At 33.5% G+C, this 19,384-nt stretch overlaps 2 protein-coding genes across 2 annotated transcripts; one reads left to right on the top strand and one right to left on the bottom strand.

The window, feature by feature from the left end:
- Positions 1 to 377: 377 nt before the first annotated feature.
- Positions 378 to 1,919, bottom strand: LOC116344191 (apolipoprotein D). Its single transcript, XM_031772624.1, has 6 exons — positions 1,529 to 1,919; positions 1,256 to 1,295; positions 1,029 to 1,126; positions 832 to 955; positions 605 to 761; positions 378 to 538 (listed from the first exon to the last, which is right to left on the bottom strand). The coding sequence occupies exons 1-6, from the start codon at positions 1,673 to 1,675 to the stop codon at positions 439 to 441; spliced, it is 666 nt and encodes a 221-aa protein (XP_031628484.1). The 5' UTR covers positions 1,676 to 1,919; the 3' UTR covers positions 378 to 438.
- Positions 1,920 to 4,032: 2,113 nt separating this feature from the next.
- LOC116343957 lies at positions 4,033 to 18,436 on the top strand. Its single transcript, XM_031772292.1, has 5 exons — positions 4,033 to 4,432; positions 11,773 to 11,841; positions 16,188 to 16,344; positions 16,446 to 16,844; positions 16,919 to 18,436. The coding sequence occupies exons 2-5, from the start codon at positions 11,791 to 11,793 to the stop codon at positions 18,052 to 18,054; spliced, it is 1,743 nt and encodes a 580-aa protein (XP_031628152.1). The 5' UTR covers positions 4,033 to 4,432; positions 11,773 to 11,790; the 3' UTR covers positions 18,055 to 18,436.
- Positions 18,437 to 19,384: the final 948 nt, after the last annotated feature.

Raw genomic sequence — 19,384 nt, 5'->3', positions numbered from 1 at the left:
TGTATATATGGTTATACTTTGTATATACATGAATATAAGCTGAGTCGCGTTTCATCCGTACGCAAAAATATTCAGTTGTCTATGTGTACATGCACACACGGCGGAGATGTTGAGAAAAAGGAGAATCATTCGTTTGAACGTACTAGATGCCACACATATCCATTGATACAAGCACATCTTATGTGGAAAAACAACAAACAAATGTGAATGTGACGGTGAGTGTAATTGTGTGTATGTGTATGTGTTTTACTAGTTCTTCGTTTGTTTTCACTTCAACTGATGCTGAATACAAGTATTGGTTGGTTTTCATTCAATGAATTCAATGTGTTCGCACATTCAATTAACGCAAGTTAATACATACATCTAGGCGCATTCAGTAAATTGAAATCGATGACCAGATTTTTTTTTTTGTCTTTCAAAACCAAACTGAACAAAATTTTATTGGAAATAGGTCTCATTTTTTACAATTTTTTTACAGTTTTCTTGATCTATTGGAAACATAAATTCGATATCGATGTCGTATCGTGGTAGTTTTTCTCTAGAAATGAAAAATAAACAGAATTTCAGTTAAATTATAATCAGAAATTGAATGATGAAATCGAACCTGAGGAAATTTATAACATTTACACCAACTGTGGGCGTTCGGGAGAGCATATATGCTGATAAATAACGATTTGACTTCGGTTTTTCCGCGCAATGCATTATTAATGCCCATTCTCGGTAGTCTGTATCGATGACGTATGTATTATAAACTCCCTCGTCTAAACCAAGAATTTAAACATCGATTTAAAAAAAAAAAAATAGGAAAATTAAATGTCGGAAAATGTATACAAATATATTCAGCGTGTATCCAATGGGCAGGAATTTCAACATTTGGCACAATCCACGTAATATTTCCGTATAGTAAATCCATTTCTGGGTCATCTTTGAATGAATACGTGAAATTCATTGTTATCTACAACAGAAATGAAGTATACACTTTATGATAAGTGTTGATTTGAAATGAAATGTGTGTAAAAAAAACGAACGTAAGCATTTTCTGTCGAAATCGAAAAGTTGCATTTCATGCATGCATATTCGGGTGCTTCCTCTGATGATGCATAATATTCAATAACGTACCACGTACCTAGGGGAGAATCACAAAAGAAGAGAATAGAATTAATTCAAAATAATCGACAAATAATCGAAAAAGAATCAATAACAAATATTAAATAATAGAAAGGCAATTTTTAAGTGAATTGCCCCTACCACGTACCCATCATATCATTTATATTGAAATTTCGCATCGCTTTCACCTACAGTAGAAGGAAATTAAAGCACACAAGAAATGAACAAAACATACAAAAAATCACCGAGTTCTCGAGTTCAATTCATTTAACTTCATTACAATACGGAAATTTCGCTTGCATTTGGTTTCTCTCGCCATTTTTTTTTTTTTTTTTTTTTTTTTTTTGAATGAAACAATGTGTATCAGTGTTCTTTGTATGTTTCTTTAGTATGTTTGTTTGGCTCGCTGACCGCTGCTAACCTGTGGACAGTATTCTTGTAAGTCAGGTCGAAAAGGCACCGGATGGAATTTATTGTAGTCGAAAAAAGCAACGACAAGAGGGGCACGGAAATCGCCAAACCACAATGCCAACGTCAACACAATGAGACATTTTATTTGATTTCGCATATCTATTTTAAATTCACTTGCTATTTTAAATCACTTAAAATACCACAACAATATCGTGCGGCAGACGGAATAAAAAGTGAAAATATCTATTCAGATGAAAAACCGCAACAAAAGAACACTCCAAAACCAATCGTAACTTATCGTACGTGCACGTCAATTGTAACGCCCGAATGTAAATAACAATATGTTTTCGGTTTCTTTGTTGATTATAGAAGTGACCCGTTACAAAATTCATATGTGACTGATTCAGTTTTATTAGGTATAATAAATTTACATTCTGAATGCTCAATTGCTCATAGAGAGTTTTTTTTATCAGAACAATTTTTTTTTTCTTGTTGTTGACAGGAATTACTGGGTGAGTTTTATCTATAACGGATGCTAAGAGTCATGGTCTTTTTTAATTCCACATTTAAATAATGTATAACATGATATAATTGTTTTCCGATGACCAAATAAAAAAACGTACCAAATATAATATTTTTACATTCATAAAGTTAGAGCTTCATAGATTCATTACTATAAAATTGGTTGTTTAATTTGAAAAATTCATTGACGCGTTTACATTTCGATCCTACTATTCAATGTGTAAGAAACGGTTAATCAAAATCCGTACAACTGAATTGCTCCATAGACTGGTTTTGTACTTTTAATTTTAAATAACTTGAACTGTTTTACGATGAAGATCGTATGAAAAGCGTGTATAATATGTTTATCGCGTCATTTATTTCTTTTTCTTTGCGACTTTCTTATGTGCATTCTTCGAATTCGCGTTGCTCCAGAATGTCGAATGTTCAAGAGCAGCCGACATCGCTATACACAACCGCATTGGATCCATGAGCAATATTTTGAATATACTCCTATGATACTGTCAATGTATGTTGATTCTTAAGGCGATACTCGCAATGGATGAATAATAATGAATGATCGTTGAAATTATCAAACACTTAAAATCACCATCCCAAGATATTGACCTTGTTATAAATTCGGTACGTTTACATGAATTATGATTGCTAGCACAATAGAGGTGAATAAATTTTATGTGATATATTTCAACAGATTGATCCTTTATGCAAAATGTGTAGTTTCTCATGATAAACGCGAATTGAATTAGGCATAAAAATCAAGTTTTAATCTTTTCTTTGTTCCCGAATTTATGTTACCGCGTTTCGTTGCCGTTGTTTTCACAGTCAGCATAAAATCCGAATGAACCATTTCTCACACATCGAATAACCGATTTAAATTTTCTGCGATTCTCTTTCAACATTCATCTTTTGTGATATGCAATTGGATGTACGCATTGACGATGCGATTTCCAACGACGATGTGTTGAATGTTCGCTTTTTCAAGAGCACACTGGTCAGCAAGCGACGTTCGAAGTATTCGCGGAAAAGAAAGGAAACTGCAATGTTGAGAAGAAAGAGTGAATATACTGATAATATAACCATAAAAACAATAATAATAAAACGCTAAATAACTTCGAAATTCTGTGTCAACAGACTTCGTTGAATCGCCTGTGTCACACATTCAATGGCGAACGAGTGATTGCAATTGCAATACCGATGCGTTTGTTTCTTTCATTTATTATTATTCAGGTTCAAATCGTCTCTGGACCGACTTGTTTGTTCACTGGCTGACTTCGCTCAAGCGAAATGAGTATGAGCGCATGTGCGGCTGTGTTTCGATGCGTATGAAACTTTGTGCAGGTAAGCAGTGGTTAATAACCATAATTAGTTGATGTGTGAAATTTCTTTAGCTAAAAATAGATGAAAACTTGAGGAAAAAGAGACAATAAAGAAGCCTTTTTCACGATGCTCTTTGTCATTATTTATGCGTTTTAATACTGTTGCAACGATTGATGGAATGGCCGTGGTTCAAAACTGAAAATCTAATATCCATCACAAATATAGTTGTTTCTCGATATTTTCTTTCTTCAGATCACACTGTATTTTAAAGTCTAATCAGTTGGATTTTCGATTCGGTTTTACGCCTCGCCAGCACAGATCATCAAAATTAATTAAGATAAACACGTGGTGTACCTATTCAACTTGTGCGCTTCAAAACGCTTTGCAAAATGTATGTACGTATTGTAGATGCAATCTTTAGTTCTTGGTTTTTGTTGTATACTTTTGCACTCCGAGTCAAGCAACGCATATGTATGATTTTTAGCTCGATCATTTCTCTTTTCGCTGGCTCTTGCTCTCGGAGGCATATACGTACACATTCGCAACATTGAACAGTCATGCGCGTCGACATGAAACAACTGAATCACAACAAAAATCGCGTTTTCCCGCGAACACACTGAGTGTCTGTTGCAAACGACGTGTGTATCGTTGATAGCAAACAGGTGGACAAAACATTCTTACATTAACCGTCGTACGGTGCAGACGAGAGTGCCTTTCATTACACGACCTACAGAAAGTATACGTCAACATTCGTTTTTTGATAAAGCATAAAAAATAGCTTTTGTTCTACGGCTTGCATTATCGATTTGGTGAAGACTTTGTTTTTGGATTTTGATTTTGAAGAATTCAACGACCGTTTATACGTTTTATTTTTTTTGAGTGCATTAAAAAAACAATTGAATATAATTAAAGATGTAAAAATACTCTCTGGAAATAAACTTTAGAAATATTTAAAAAGTTAAGGAATAAAAACTGGCTCGATTTTAATTGTGCACAAGAGGAATAAATTATCAAAATCGGATTTACAGTGACACAAATATCGATTGGATTTACTTTTCAAGCACGTGCGGTTCGGGTAAGTTTTTCTTCATTTATACCACCTGACTGATAATCATAAATGTTGATCGAAAATTAAGTGATTGTCTGCTTTATGCTCTTCTTTCACGATATACGCAATTCATAAAACGAATCGGAAAAAACATAATGAAAAGCAGAACGAAACAACAATTCTCAACTGTCACCATAATGGAAAATTGATCTAAATGTCAATTTACCATAAGCAGCGATTACAATCAACGAACAAAAATTGTGATATGATTGTTTTTCTGATGAAGCGGCGGCTGTCTTGCATCAAGACATAGACAACATAATGGGCTCAATGATCTACTGATCTACACCTATATTGATCGATGTCATACGAATGTGGTTTTCGTTCCTTTTTTGCAGAACTTGAACGCAATTGCAATTTTTCAACCTCTTCATTGCCTTTTTTTCCATCTCAATTGTTCTCAATTTGTTTTTATGATTCATTTATAAATGCAAACGTATGCGTCTTTCATTGCATCTTTCGGCTCACGTTATTATTATGATCAAACTTTTATTTTGGTGAACAAAAAAATGATTTATTTTCGGAACAATTTCCATGCCATTTTGGTTGTGTTTTTGTGATGATGTCAACGATATTTTTTTTATTCATTCAGTTGTCATCTGTTTTTCTTTTTCGAATTTGATTCTTTCTCTCAGAAGTATTTTGACTTCAACTGATTGCATCTAGAGCGTTTTTATGAAAACAGATTTAAAGAAATAGTTGAATTCAAAGTACATTAAATTCAAACTTTCAAATGTTGAAATAAAAATTAGAGCCAATTTCAGCAAATATGCTCTCTTTCATTCTTCTCATTGGCAAAAGTTTTCGAAATTTTTCAAAATAAATTTTTCGCAAGTGCCTATCACATATGCTTTTGTGAGTGTGTTCCAATGAATCCATTACAAATATTTTTTTCTTCACCGATCACAAGAATCGAAGAGAAACTAGTTGATATCAAAAACTTGTGCAATACATATTCCCATTCGCACATCAATGTTGACATCTGATCTGTTGTGCGACTATTTTCCCCGTGTCAATCAAATAATTAAATTCATTTTTACGTGCGACATTAAAGCAACTGACATTTGATGATGTCTCTTTTTTTGTTTTGTTTAAAAGGAAATGCGCGAATGATAGCGAACGTAATTTTTATTTTTTATTATCTTTTTTCTTCGTTTTTTGTGTTCGTACGGCGTGTTTTTTTGCTTCTAATGAATAGGATGCAACTTGATTAATAATAATAATCTTTATTAATATCGCACATGATCAAAGAAAAGAGAAACTTGATGAAGTTTCACAAATGATGTATGCAGTGTGGGAGAAATCATTTGCAAAATGTGGTTCAGTTAATGTTCAGTCTGTCTTCGTTGGCATTAGATTGTGGAATAAAAAAAAATTAAACTTGTATGAGCTAATTATCATGGTTCATACATCACCATCATAGTGAAAAGTTCTGAGCATCCGTTGAATTCAAATTACGTTTGAATTGTGCAATCACAATGGTACAAAATAAATAGGTCAGGTTTTGCTATCAGCAAAATTGCACATACGAATCACGAGAACAATGCCTAACAATTTGATCCATATTGTATTTCCAGTTCCAAGAATGCGAAATAATGATACAACATTCCAAATATAATAACAGAAAAAAAGAAGAAGAAGAACTTATTCGGGATGGAACACGCGAAAAACAGGTTCTGAATGGAACGCGAATCATGTAATTTTGCGATAATTCAAATTAAACCACTTGTTAAATACTTGCTTTAAGATGCGTGCAAGAATGAAATGATTGGTACAGTATAGGCCAAAAATGTATGAACTCATTAATAATGGTTACTGTGGTTGTGTTAAACTGTTAGTTCAAGAATGTTGAATAGAAAATCAGATATATTAAAACACAAAAAATTTAATTAGTGAAATATATCTAAAATTGGTTTACTACAGTCATTTGGGCCTGTGTTGTACAAACTCAGTAAATTTTATTCACAAAACTCAAAGAAACTTCTGAATAATATACCGCATGCTGGAGAGGTAAAAACCAAGTGAATGTAGAACGAATTAAATGTCTAGATCTGAATATAAAAAAAAAACAAATACGTCAACGGCGAAGAATTATGAAATATTCTCGCGATCAGAATTTATACTTGTTTCACTTATCATTCACACAATTGTTACTCCATATTTCAATTGTTTCCCATAATTTCAACATTTACCCTTGTTTCCGTAGTCTTTATGTAACATATTTGAATCTTATTTTTTTTTTCAACACAAATTTACAGTAGAGACAAAAAGCAACTAAATCGCACACGGTTCCGTTGTGAAGTTGGCACGCTAATAAAAAAGAGTCTGGATTTAATTGTTGAATCAGTTTAGAATCGGGATTCTTTGAGTCACAAATATAGCGATAAATGTGTAACAAGCGGTTTCGGTTGTCAGTGTTCAATTGTCGTCGTCATTCAGTCCACAAATTCAAGTTTTTGTCTTGAACTTGATTAAAAAAAAAAAATTCATTTCATAAGATGTTAAGCGAAAAATACAAATTGCTTCTATAATAAAAACATGAATTCATGTTTCCAACCACATTCACTCGTCCCATTCAATTACAAGAGTGAATTGTTTTTATTTTCATTTACATTAATTTCCGCTTGTGGTTGAGAAAGGGTGTAGTGTATATACCTTGAGCATCGGTAACGGTACTTGTCATGTGTGCATACCAAAGTATTGCATGTCATTGCGAAAACGAAGATGTGTGTACGCGTACGGTGTTTTTCAATGCTTCTTCTCTCCAGCACACATCACATCAATATATTGATAGCGATATGTTGGCATTTCACGTTCAATTCGCTTCTAGGTTCGTTGGGTTTTCTTTCGTGTTCTGGATAATTATAAATACCCAATAAAAGCATACAGGTGCGCCGTAGGAGCAAATTGCTTGTATTGCGTATTCCAGCATTTCAGTAATGCAAAAAAAAATATGTTGATCGAATTGAATGTGTATATTCATAATGTTGTGACCGACTTTGGTTCACCACAGTAACCGCAGCATAGCAGCAAGAATAAAAAGGCGCCAATTAATAGAATATTTCACTCTTTCTGTGCAATTTGTATGCCATTCAATCCGAATAAAATGCAAATTAATAACATTTTGGTCATTGCGATTTTGATCAAATGATAAAAGAAAGGGTAAGCTGAGTCACTTGAACGGAAATATTCACTTCATGATCGACGCCACATGTGATTTAATAACTGTTGAATGGGGTACAAATAATCAATTGATTTTTCTCTTTCATTCATCCAACACAATTTATGTCCACAAAAATTGGGTCACATCACATTTGCTTATGAAAGGAAAAGCAAATATTTACATTTCATCTTGAAGTTAATTTATGCATAATCTTTTCTTTCCGTTCGCTGTCGTTAATGTTGTGTACGAGTCGGTGCGGTGTCTCATTGATACTCGTTCGTTTAATTTGATTTTCTATTTCTACATTTCAATACATCCATTCCAGTACATCAATTCAACATATAAATTGCAAGTAGATTGAATAACATTCAGTATCATTTTATTGAAATATTTTTGTGCACAAGTGAACGAAATGACTAAAAGAACAAAGAGAAAGATCCGATGCCAGTCGAGAAATGAACAAAAAAAAATGATGCAAAAAGTAAATTATTGCAAGACGTATAGCTAAAGAAAGCGTGTTTCTGCTTTATCATACTGTTTCACTTGGCACATGAAGTACTCATTTCAAAAAGCGTACCAATCCACCTCTTTAGGTCGCCCATATCATGTTAAATGCTCAACACAACTCTTCAACATGAGCATAAATATACAAACAAAACTAATATCGGCTGCGAAAAACGATTAAGTTCTATGCAATTGCTGGCGAAGAATGTAGCCAGCAGTGGAGTGCGTCTCTTTAAAACAGAAGCATCTGTTTTACCAACTACTATGCACATATTTACAATCATTTTCTCGGATGCATCATGATTTCGACGTTTCGCAAGAAAATCATCAAAATAACTGGTCATCGAGAATAAGAAGAAAACAAACGATAGTGAGACACAAGTGCATGTTATACAGCACTCGTATATATGAAGAAAAAAAAAACAGAACCAATTGGTTACAACCCAACTCAAAGTGAATGAGAGAAGTGAAAACGTATGAATATAGAATATGTTATGTTTACCGAAAATATTTAACCGATAATTTTGTGTCAATTGACCCATTTTTTTTTTTCAATTATATGAGATAAATACGAGGAATGCGTTGCCTGACGGAAAGTGTCCTGTTTTTTTCTCCTTGAAAATATTTATTTGAGTTGACTGACGATGTGTAAGCTTCAATACTTTTACATTCTTAAAGGCAATTTTAGACTATTAGAGACCATTGAACTAGCCGATAGATTTATTGCATAGGTGCTCATGAGTGAACTGTACTTGAGAAGAGAAAAAACCCAAGAGAAACGTATTAAATTGCAAATAAAATAGTGGATTTCAATTGAAATCCAATAAATTCCAACAATACGCATTCGTTACCGAGACGCAAGGCCTTTCTACATGAAAAAAATGGTTTTCCGCCATGCTTTCTTCTGTTTAGTGTCTGTTGTTTTGAGAGCAAATTCAATACAACAATCATATCAATGACCAAAGTGCATTAAAAAAATGACTAAGCATACATTGCCTTCCCGAATCAATAAAAGAAGAAAGCAGTCACAAAACGAAGAACAATAAAACACGTATAATGCCCATAAAATCGCTTTGTAGCTATAAATCGCCACACTTGCGCCGATATAGTCCAGTATTGAGAAAAAAAGCGTCTTCACATTCGTACAAACCACAGAAAAAAAAATCGAAAGCCTCTTTTAAATCAGTACAAAAGTAAACACGATTTACGATTTCTGTGTAACACTGAATGAACCAGCGTAGAGAAAAAAAATAGAAGTCATAGGAAATGTAAATGGGAAAAAGAGTGCACGTATATTTGCTAGACAAAAACCAATTAGAGGTTTTGATGGAAATAGAATTCATTTGAAAAATATCGAAATGTGTCGGCACACACACAGAGAAAGTGTGCAAAATGAACCACTAATCGAATATCTTGCTGATCATATTCAGTTGAAAGCAACGCTGACTCAAAACGAAACGAAATCGTTGGCACATCAATTGAGGTAATAGTTAGTAAATTATTAGCACAAAACATTATGCGCATGGCACAAAGGAAAAAAAAACAACCAAGAGAGAAATGAACGAACGGTGAATATATCATTGACATCAAGTCAAGCGGAGAATCAACTGATCAATTTATGTGAAGCGGAAATTTCATGTGTGAATTTCGGACTTTACACATATTTCAATTGAATTGAGACCAACGATAATGGCGTAGCACATAAAATCAATTTAACTTTCAAGCAATAATAATCAAAGCACATATTAGACTTCATTACCTATTTAATTCATGATCAAATTATATTGGCTCTCATGCCAAACAATCCATCTGTGGCAAGAAAAAGTATTTTTTTTTTGGCGTGCAACTGTAGACGCTGCGTAGTTCCATTTAAACGACAGAACTTTACACTTTTTTCTTTGAATTTTGAATGGGTATTCACAGCTAAATGGAACAAGATGCTGATCAAATTCATTTGAAGCTACATTATTCAGAGTATATTTACTCCATTCACTTGGTTTTATTCAATTGCAACCAATCAACTCACAATTGCTTCCGAAAATGAAGATGCTTAATCACAAACTTTTGAAATAAAGAAAATCCACCTGTATGTGTTTTTAAATGAACCAATTTTATGTTTTATAAAAGAGATCAAAACAATCATATAAAACGATCGAATTTCATTTCATCAGAATCCATCTTAACCACAAAAATGGTTAATAAAATCTATACATTGTTTTTTTTAACCAAATTATTACAAATTTCATTGATCTAAGGCATCAAATTGACTTGAAAAAATTTCTCTTCATTTGAATGGATCATAAAAGCATAAATTGCAGAATAGTTTCCGCGGGAAAAAATGCGTACTCGTTGCTGTATGTTAACATCAATATTTAGGCAAATTTTAATTGATTCACCGTGGTTATATGCGAACTTGTTTTGTATTCCAATCACAACATTTTCCTTACATCTACTTAATAACTATAATAACAATGATAATTAAAAAAAGTGCGTGCTAATGAGCCGCCGGTAATCGATAGTGAACAATGCAACCCAACAAAAGCACGTATGTAGCAAATCTCCGTAGTTGATCTTGCAATGTAAATTAATTGCACTTGAAATACTTATGCGATATACTGACAAAAGCATAACTGTGAATTGTAAACAAAGCGTTGAAAGGGAGTCGTCAAATAATACAGAATATATTAGACGTTGAAAACAGAAATGATGCTATTGTTCGTGTGGCCCATATTTTCTGGGATCATTCGGAAATTACACAGTAATTCATTTGCTTTTCACAGCGTCTGTTCAATAACAGTGTCGATGAATATCGTTCAGCAGCAATTCAAACCGTCTACAAATGCAACATGCATTCTGTTGGAGTTTTGTTCTATTTTTATTTTCTTCCATTCGGGGTTTCTATGTCTCAACACGAAAAAAAAAATGAAACAAACCAATTGCGACTGTCTTTAGTCACTTTTCTATTCTGCGCACACTTCCGTAACGATGCAGAGAATAAACTAAACAATGTCAAGAGGCATATTTCACACACCTTTTCGCCATATTTATTGTTTTTGCTTCTCTTGTTATTTTCTCTTGCAATGACACATAAAATTGATACGATTTTGCCGTATGTCATAAAAATGCGTTGCAAGACGCGAGACGACTCTCTCTGTGTGTGTGCTTGTGTGCCGTCGTTACCATTTCAGATTTTAGAAGAGAAGAGACATTAATGAATGGTATTTGGAATAATATGTGGTGTTAAGTATACATTAAAAGTCTTTTTATGTTAAGGTGTGTAACACATTTAGCCAAGCATTCGCACAATGCGCATAACTATTACCTTAAATTTGCTATTTTTTATTGCATCGTGGGACACTTCTTTCTTGACATTTTTGTTTTATTTTGTATTGTTTTAAACAGAAGACCGATCACCATTGAATTCATTGTTTTCGGGTTAAGTGCCATTTTATTGGTTTTGTTGCCCTTGAATTATACAGTTGTTTTCAGTTAAGCTGAATTCCAATTAAAACGAATTAAAAAAGATTAAGAACTGTATCTAATTGTAAGATTAAACAAAAATACCCAAACATAATTAAAGAAATCTATTAAAGACCTATTCTTATTTATAAATGTCATTTCTATTGTTTTATTATTGCAGATTGTAGACGTATGAAAAATGAGAACTCTCCTCGCTATACATGTTATGTTGATGCTGATCTTGACACAGGTAAATAAAATTCATCAGTTTGTAGTAATAAAAGTATATATTATATTGATGAGCGCGCGACTGGACGGACGTCGGATGCAAATAACGGAATTAGAAGAAGAAAGTGAAAATAAGATGGTTTATAAAGTCATTTGTCATTTGAATTGTTTACCTTTAAATGCAACAAATTATATTGTCATCCAACTCTTTTATCGCTCGAATTCTGTGCTTTCAATGACATTCACTTCGAATCATTTCGATCCAATCCAATCTGATCTCGCGATTACCATTTTACTTATTACCTATGTACCGTTATGCGATTTTCTTTTCTCATATGTAACGTGTGCCCGAGCGACCAATCACATTTCGCTCTTTTCACGACAAACGCATTTGCAAACTTCACACGCGAAATAAGCGACAAACATGATTAATCTAATTTTATTTTAATTTTTTCTGCGTCGTCTGCTTGGCATCGACTTATATACTTTTACCGTATTTGCCCGAATAAAGAACCAAACGAACGAAATGATCAATTCCGTGGATTGCGCAAACTACAAGTTCAATTAATTCTATTCAAAAAGAATAATTTTCTGATTAAATGAGTGCCAGGTGAGAAAATTCCTGCGTATTTTATGTAATTGGTCTATCTATACCGTGCAGAGAGTACTGAAACATGCAATAATAATTTGTGAACTAAATTTTGAAAAAACTCTTTTTACACATTTCATTTCTTGTAATCCGATTGAATTGACTTCTGGTTACTACGATCGATTTTTTTCGCTCATTATACCCTTCTTTTTAACAATATGTTTTTTGTATGATATTCAATCGAGAATTAAAACGAAATGAAAAGAACAAGGTTAAGTCATTACTACAAACGGTGATAAACCGACTCCCTCAAATTTCGGCAAAACAGAGCATGACTAATGAACGCATTAGCTATAATTTGGTGGTATTTCTTTGTAAGCATGGTGCAAGTGACACCTGTAATATATCTTCGGCTTCTGTTAATCAAAAAATAAAAGAATTTATCATTGACGTTTCTATTCATCCTCTCATGAAAATTTTCCTGATCATTGCACCATTCTATTAAGAAATTCGAAAGTATCATTTCGCATGCATTGACGAAGGCTTTTCATTTCACGAAACAACAATTTAAATGGTATAAAATAAATAATAAAGAATATCAATTCAAACATGAAATTAATTCATCACAAATGGATTCCATTTATGAAACGAAAATACCGCAATGAATTGACGTTTTTTTTATTATATCTAGAGAAAAGAATCTCACGGCACATCTTGTTCATTATATTCATTGCCCTAAAAATAACTTAATAATGCGATATACCCAGATATCATTCCATTTTGCGTTTGCGGTTTGAATTGGCATCGAAAATGATCCAAAACCAAATAATAATATTATATGCATAGAGAAAATGTGTAATTTAATTTTCGATGAAAATAGAAGCTGACATTGAAGTGAAAAAGAAATCAAATCATTCATACCCATTCATTGAGAATCATTTGATGTTTGCGAACAACAAAGCGAAAAGAAAAATAAACTCAGCAAATGATCATGAGGTTTTCGAGGAACAAATAAAAGAATGTAAAAGTCATGTGCGCACACACTGTCGAAATCGGAATATTTATGGATATATACATATACAACAGTTGCTCTCAGCACTGTGCACTTAGGAAGAAGTTAAATGCCGCAGGGAATTTACATTCCAATTGCGCGAATTTATGCGGTCATTTCAGCTTCATTCGTACAGACTACAGAGGCAAGCATATACTTTTCACATTATTTAAACCCAAGAAAACGAGCACATGCGACTCAAACGATTCACTTCGATCTTCTTTCACAGGTTCGGTTTTTTATGTTTGGTATATATTTTATAAATGGTCCGAACCAATGATGACGTTAAATATTTCGTTATATTTTGTGAAGCGAAACAAGTTACTCGGGTCAACATCAAAATTTAACATCTTATAACGACATGTAGAGTGTAATACACACTTTTTAAATTTACGGTACAAACAAATAAGATAAGATCCATTTACAAATGATAAAAATCCAAAGTCAAGGTCGTCTTCATCCTATCTTCATCTTATGCGGTCTTACCTGAATGCAGTAACATTTGCTCAAGAACCTTTGACAATTTATTTGGAATTGCTTTTTAGTTTTGACTCACCTTAAAGATGAAATCGAAGAAAATAACGTTGATTTTTTGCCAACTCACCGTACAACATACGATGTATGCCGTTTTGACTTTCCATACCGAAGAAGAAAGGAATCAAATGTGCGCATATTTATGAAAGCAATTTGTTGTGGATGTGAACACGTTTGGTAGAACACTTTAAAAATGAACTTGTTGCTACACATGTTTATATGTAAATTGCAACAATAAACATTTCACACGGCTAAATAAAATCATTAACATTTACATTAACAGGAAATTATTTAATTTTCCATAATTAATTAAACGATAGCCGCGATCGAATTTGGTGAGCATCAAAACCTGTGACTTTGTTGAACTTGTGAACTTTGGTGGTTAAAAAAGATATTATCGATGCAACATTTTGCGGTGACCGAATTACCAAAAATGGATGGGTCCAAGATCACTTGACATTTTGGTCAAAGTTGTGGTTACAGTCAACGTATACGTTCTGTCCGAATGTTGCTGAAGAGAGATAAATTGCAGTTTATTCCAGTCACATCCAAATGCAAGACGCAAAAGCTGAAAAAGATAAAACTGTAAAAGAGAAAATATTTGCTCCACTTTTTTTCCGGCGCGTATATTTATGCCTGCATATGAAATTGATTTTGGTTGATGCGTGCTTTCGATGTTTTTGTTTCGCCATTTCGTTTGGATGTGAATATTCTGAGGCGCACATTCATGATCGCATCAGCGTATATCAGGGAGAGTGGAATCGATTTTGCTTAGCTGTGAAGTCAAAATGAAACTCTTTTCTTCTTCTGCATTTCTGCCTGCTTTTGGTAGCCGATGATGACGATAGAGATGGTTCAGTAAGCAGCGAATTAATAAAGAATTTCAGAAAAAATTCCGTTGGTTGGTTATTCTCATAAACCTGAATTTTAATGATCAATGGAATACAATTTACAGCCTCATATTTTTGATAACCAGTCGATGCACATTCTTGTTTTCATTTTTTGTATTCTTTTTACACTTGTTAATTTAAAATTGAATCACAGGCATACGATCGTGTGGATAAGGGAAAACATTTTAAAATGAGTCATAAATTCATACAAATTTCAATTCTACTTTGGAAAGCATTCCGTGAAAATAACTTTAACTACTTTCAAAAGAATTACAATTTCAATTTTTTTCAAAATACAAAACAAACAACTGTTCAACAAAAATTCTCCCAATGATTAAATTTCAATCAAGTTTTACCGCAAAAGACATTGTACTGCATTCTAACCGTCCGTATGCCATATGACAACACTTTCTAATTTTTTTGAAAATTTATGTCACCATCCGACGAATATATGCGTGCATGAGTTGCACGTTGATCAGCACCAGCATGAGCTTAAATATAAACACAATCTTAAATATCCATACATTTTAATAATTTCACGTAATTTCATTGAAAAAGAATGCGTGCCTTTGGTTTATGAACAAATGCAACTGGTAATTTAAAAGAGAATTTTTTTATGATCATACACATTCTGTGAAATCATCGTAGTAATTGTGGTGAAAAACCAAGAGTGTGGTAAAGATGATGGCACCAACATTTCAACAATGTGACCGCACAGAAATTTTGCAAAAAGATTATTATATTTTAATAATAGCATTTCTGTGATTGGCTCAGATATATAATACAAATCGTGTATATACGTATTTGTTTTCGTTTATGCACTTTCTTTCAAGTTTATGTGTTTCTATAGAGCCGTCGGTGTTGTTGTTGTCAAGGCTGTAGCTAAATCACTAAGCTATCATCAAACTGACCGTAAAATTCCGCTTTTGAACATCAACAAAGTTCTGAGTGTTGATCCGTCTATGTGCCGCAGTCTGTACGATCGTAAAATTGATGTTAATGGCACCAACACGGAACACGCGTGTTCATACCCACTTATGAATCGAAAGTCATACACGATGTATAGACCGAGTTGTTGATCACTTGTTGAATCTCTGATAATATCACGATGTAGCAGTTATCCATGCTGTGAGATTGAGTTGTTCTCATCATAAAGATTATTTTTCCATTATTTATGATGCTGACCATTTTCACGCCGTCTTTATTTACTCTCCCATATTGAATATATACTCTATTGACAATTTTATTTTAAAGTTTTACTTTTTTTCAAACTCTGTATCGGATTTTATATTATTTCACCATAGATTTATGCTGCTGACGATGGTGTCGAAATTGTGAAGGCTATTTCACCTGATATGAAACAATTAAACGACCCGGAAAAGGAACAAGATCAAGTGGCACTTGAATCACAAGATCAGGACTCTCCACCAGCCATTCTATTGCCACATCCACCTCCTCCTGGTTCGTAAATTATTCACATAAAAATAGTGAAATTATAAAGACACTTACATAATTGATTCATAAAAATGATTTTGATTTTCACTTCAATTTACGCCAAACAGTTGGTGGTAATCGAGCAAATATTGGTCAACCTTTTGTGGCACCCTCGCAGCATATGGCTTACCATGGTCCACCACCTCCACCTCCGCCACATTTGGCTCACATGCGTCTTCAACATCCACCGGCTCCACAGTATCCGAAAAAGCATCACCCAAATGAAATTCCCGATGAAAAGCAATTGGCTTCCGCATCGGCACCAAATGAATTGTGGGCATCACCCGCTACCGATACACCAAAAATTATTTCACTTGATGTCAAATGCGAAAAGAAAGGAATGAAAGTATTTCTGCAATTCGATAAACCATTCTATGGCATTGTATTTTCGAAAGGACATTACAGTAATATAAACTGTGTATACTTGCCGGCTGGTTTGGGAAGAACGTCGGCCACATTTGAAATAGGTATTTTAATCTCACCGAGTTACACTCATTTCAAATCGAGTTGACACTATTTCACAATTTTTGTATTTATTTAGGTATTCATGCTTGTGGTACATCCGGAAATTTCGAAACTGGCCTATATGGATATGGAGGTGACACCAATTCCGGAACGTTTTTTGAAAATATCATTGTCATTCAGTATGATCCACAAGTGCAAGAAGTTTGGGATCAAGCACGAAAATTACGTTGCACGTGGCATGATCAATATGAAAAAAGCGTGACATTTCGACCTTTTCCCGTTGATATGTTGGACATTGTTCGGGCCGATTTTGCCGGAGATAATGTTGGCTGTTGGATGCAAATTCAAGTGGGCAAAGGACCTTGGGCGTCTGAAGTATCAGGCCTTGTGAAAATTGGCCAAACAATGACAATGGTACTGGCTATCAAAGACGATGACAGTAAATTCGATATGTTAGTCCGAAATTGTGTTGCGCACGATGGAAAACGAGCCCCAATTCAATTGGTCGATCAACGTGGTTGCGTAACACGTCCGAAATTAATGTCACGTTTTACGAAAATTAAAAATTTCGGAGCCAGTGCATCCGTTTTGTCGTATGCTCATTTTCAAGCTTTCAAATTTCCCGACTCGATGGAAGTTCATTTCCAATGCACCATTCAAATCTGTCGATTCAGCTGTCCTGATCAGTGTTCGGATGGTAATGTTGGTTTGGACGTGCATCACTTGTCTGTTGGCCCCGAATCACAATATGGTCCACCTCCGCCGCAATTGCCCTTCCTGAATGCTGTTGCTCGCAACGATCGACGCATTCGTCGAACCAGAGCCATCGATGACGATCCAGAGAAAGAAATTGGCTTAAATCGAATCATTAAAGTTGTTTCATCTGGCGATTTAACATTCCCAATTGCAGCACCGTTAAATGCGAGCGAAGAACAGCCAACGGTTGTAATTTCCGGTCATGAAGAAGGTCTGATTTGTATGACTACTCCTGGATTCACAATTTCATTAGTGGTTCTATTGAGCATTTTATTTTCGTCGTGCATGCTGTCTGCATTCCTATACATCAGACTTCGTCCATATTCAATCAGTGTCAAAGAGCGTGGAATTGCATTCACTCCAACGCCATCGCCAACACATGCAATTCCAACCGTAAAACGAGTTGCTGGAAATACATTACCAAAAAAACGCTACGCAGTCGCATATTCCACATGAACAAAATTTAAAACGAATATAGAATATGTTTATGCATGCAAATAAGACCGGAACATTTCGAAAAGCAATTTGAAATTTATCAATTGATCGAATTGTTCCATTTGTATTCAACACATTTTCATCAAATCAAAGGAAATGTTCTCCGACATTTCCTGTTTTCAATAATTTGAAATTTAACGATCAACTCAGTTTTTCAGAAGGTGTTGTGCCATTTTAATACTTCGCTTTGCTTGGCTTTTATTCTTTTTACTTGTCAGATTATGTATGCAGATTAAAAAAGAAAAGAAAATGAACCAAATCAAACACATTAAAAGCTTTTCATGGACATTATTTTTCATTACTCATCGAAAATGCAATCAAGAATTTTTTTTAACCGATTTAAAAAAAAAAAAAGAAATTAAATTAATTCAATTATTTTAAATTTGAAGGACAGTTTAATGAAAAAAACAACAACAACAAAAACAGTAACAGTACCAAATAAGTGAATAAGTAATTAAGTTTAAATTATTTTAAGAAAATTCTCTTTTATTAAAATGCAATGTATGTAAATGCTCTGATTTTTATACCTGCACTTCTTGTGTCAGATGCACAATGGTTGCTTGAAAAAACAATAACGTTACAAGCATATAGCATTTTCAGACATTGTATAATTATACTTTTTCGGGCATTATTAAATACGGATAAATTCAAAATTCTCGAATCAAATTGTTTGCTACTAATTTATTTCACTTTAGATATACTCACATAAAATTTGATTTCAATCCATCCCGGAAATAAAACAGCTTAATAAGGAAATTATTCGAAAAGGAGAACAAAATTGATCCATCACAAAATGTTCTATTATTGCTATGACCAGTATTGTTTGAGTTTAGCAAATATATTCTGATTTTTTATTTTGAGTGAACTAATTAAAAAAACAGTTTTTAAGTTGTCGATTCTCAATCAACTATAGACAACAATTAGTAATCGAATTTTGTTTCGAGACCGCACAAAATTTCCGTTTCCCCATCTTATTAGTATCAGTTCTATTATTTAAATTATGAATAAAACTGTAACTTAATAATTAACCATTATTTATTGTGTGCATGTAAAAAGTATGAAAGTTATTGCATATGAAGACTTAATGATTGAATAATTTACACTATAAGTCCAAATGATGTAATACATTGAACAGTTTAAAAAATAAATAAATAGTTTTAAAACTCGAATGCGATGTTCGTTTTTATTTATGAAAATTTGTTTTGATACTCATAGAAAAATGTGCACGAGTCCGGAAGTACCAAAAACTGATCACATGTGCGATTCTGGTACAATGTGAACAGTGTTATGG

The sequence above is a fragment of the Contarinia nasturtii genome, unplaced genomic scaffold, assembly GCF_009176525.2.
Source record: "Contarinia nasturtii isolate CC-2019 unplaced genomic scaffold, AAFC_CNas_1.1 Cnas_scaffold_1037, whole genome shotgun sequence".
Classification (NCBI taxonomy): Eukaryota; Metazoa; Arthropoda; class Insecta; order Diptera; family Cecidomyiidae; genus Contarinia; species Contarinia nasturtii.
Note: the sequence above shows the minus strand (reverse complement) of the source record. Positions and strands in the feature narration are given on the sequence as shown.

What these genes read in the sequence shown, in the direction of transcription:
- LOC116344191 (XM_031772624.1), bottom strand. Translation starts at nt 1,675, where the DNA reads ATGCGAAATCAAATAAAATGTCTCATTGTGTTGACGTTGGCATTGTGG. An exon ending in TACAAGAATACTGTCCACAG is followed by an intron (nt 1,296 to 1,528) that starts GTTAGCAGCGGT and finishes CTTCTACTGTAG; the next exon opens with GTGAAAGCGATGCGAAATTT. An exon ending in AATGTTATAAATTTCCTCAG is followed by an intron (nt 539 to 604) that starts GTTCGATTTCAT and finishes TTTCATTTCTAG; the next exon opens with AGAAAAACTACCACGATACG.
- LOC116343957 (XM_031772292.1), top strand. Translation starts at nt 11,791, where the DNA reads ATGAGAACTCTCCTCGCTATACATGTTATGTTGATGCTGATCTTGACA. An exon ending in TGATGCTGATCTTGACACAG is followed by an intron (nt 11,842 to 16,187) that starts GTAAATAAAATT and finishes ATTTCACCATAG; the next exon opens with ATTTATGCTGCTGACGATGG. An exon ending in GCCACATCCACCTCCTCCTG is followed by an intron (nt 16,345 to 16,445) that starts GTTCGTAAATTA and finishes TACGCCAAACAG; the next exon opens with TTGGTGGTAATCGAGCAAAT.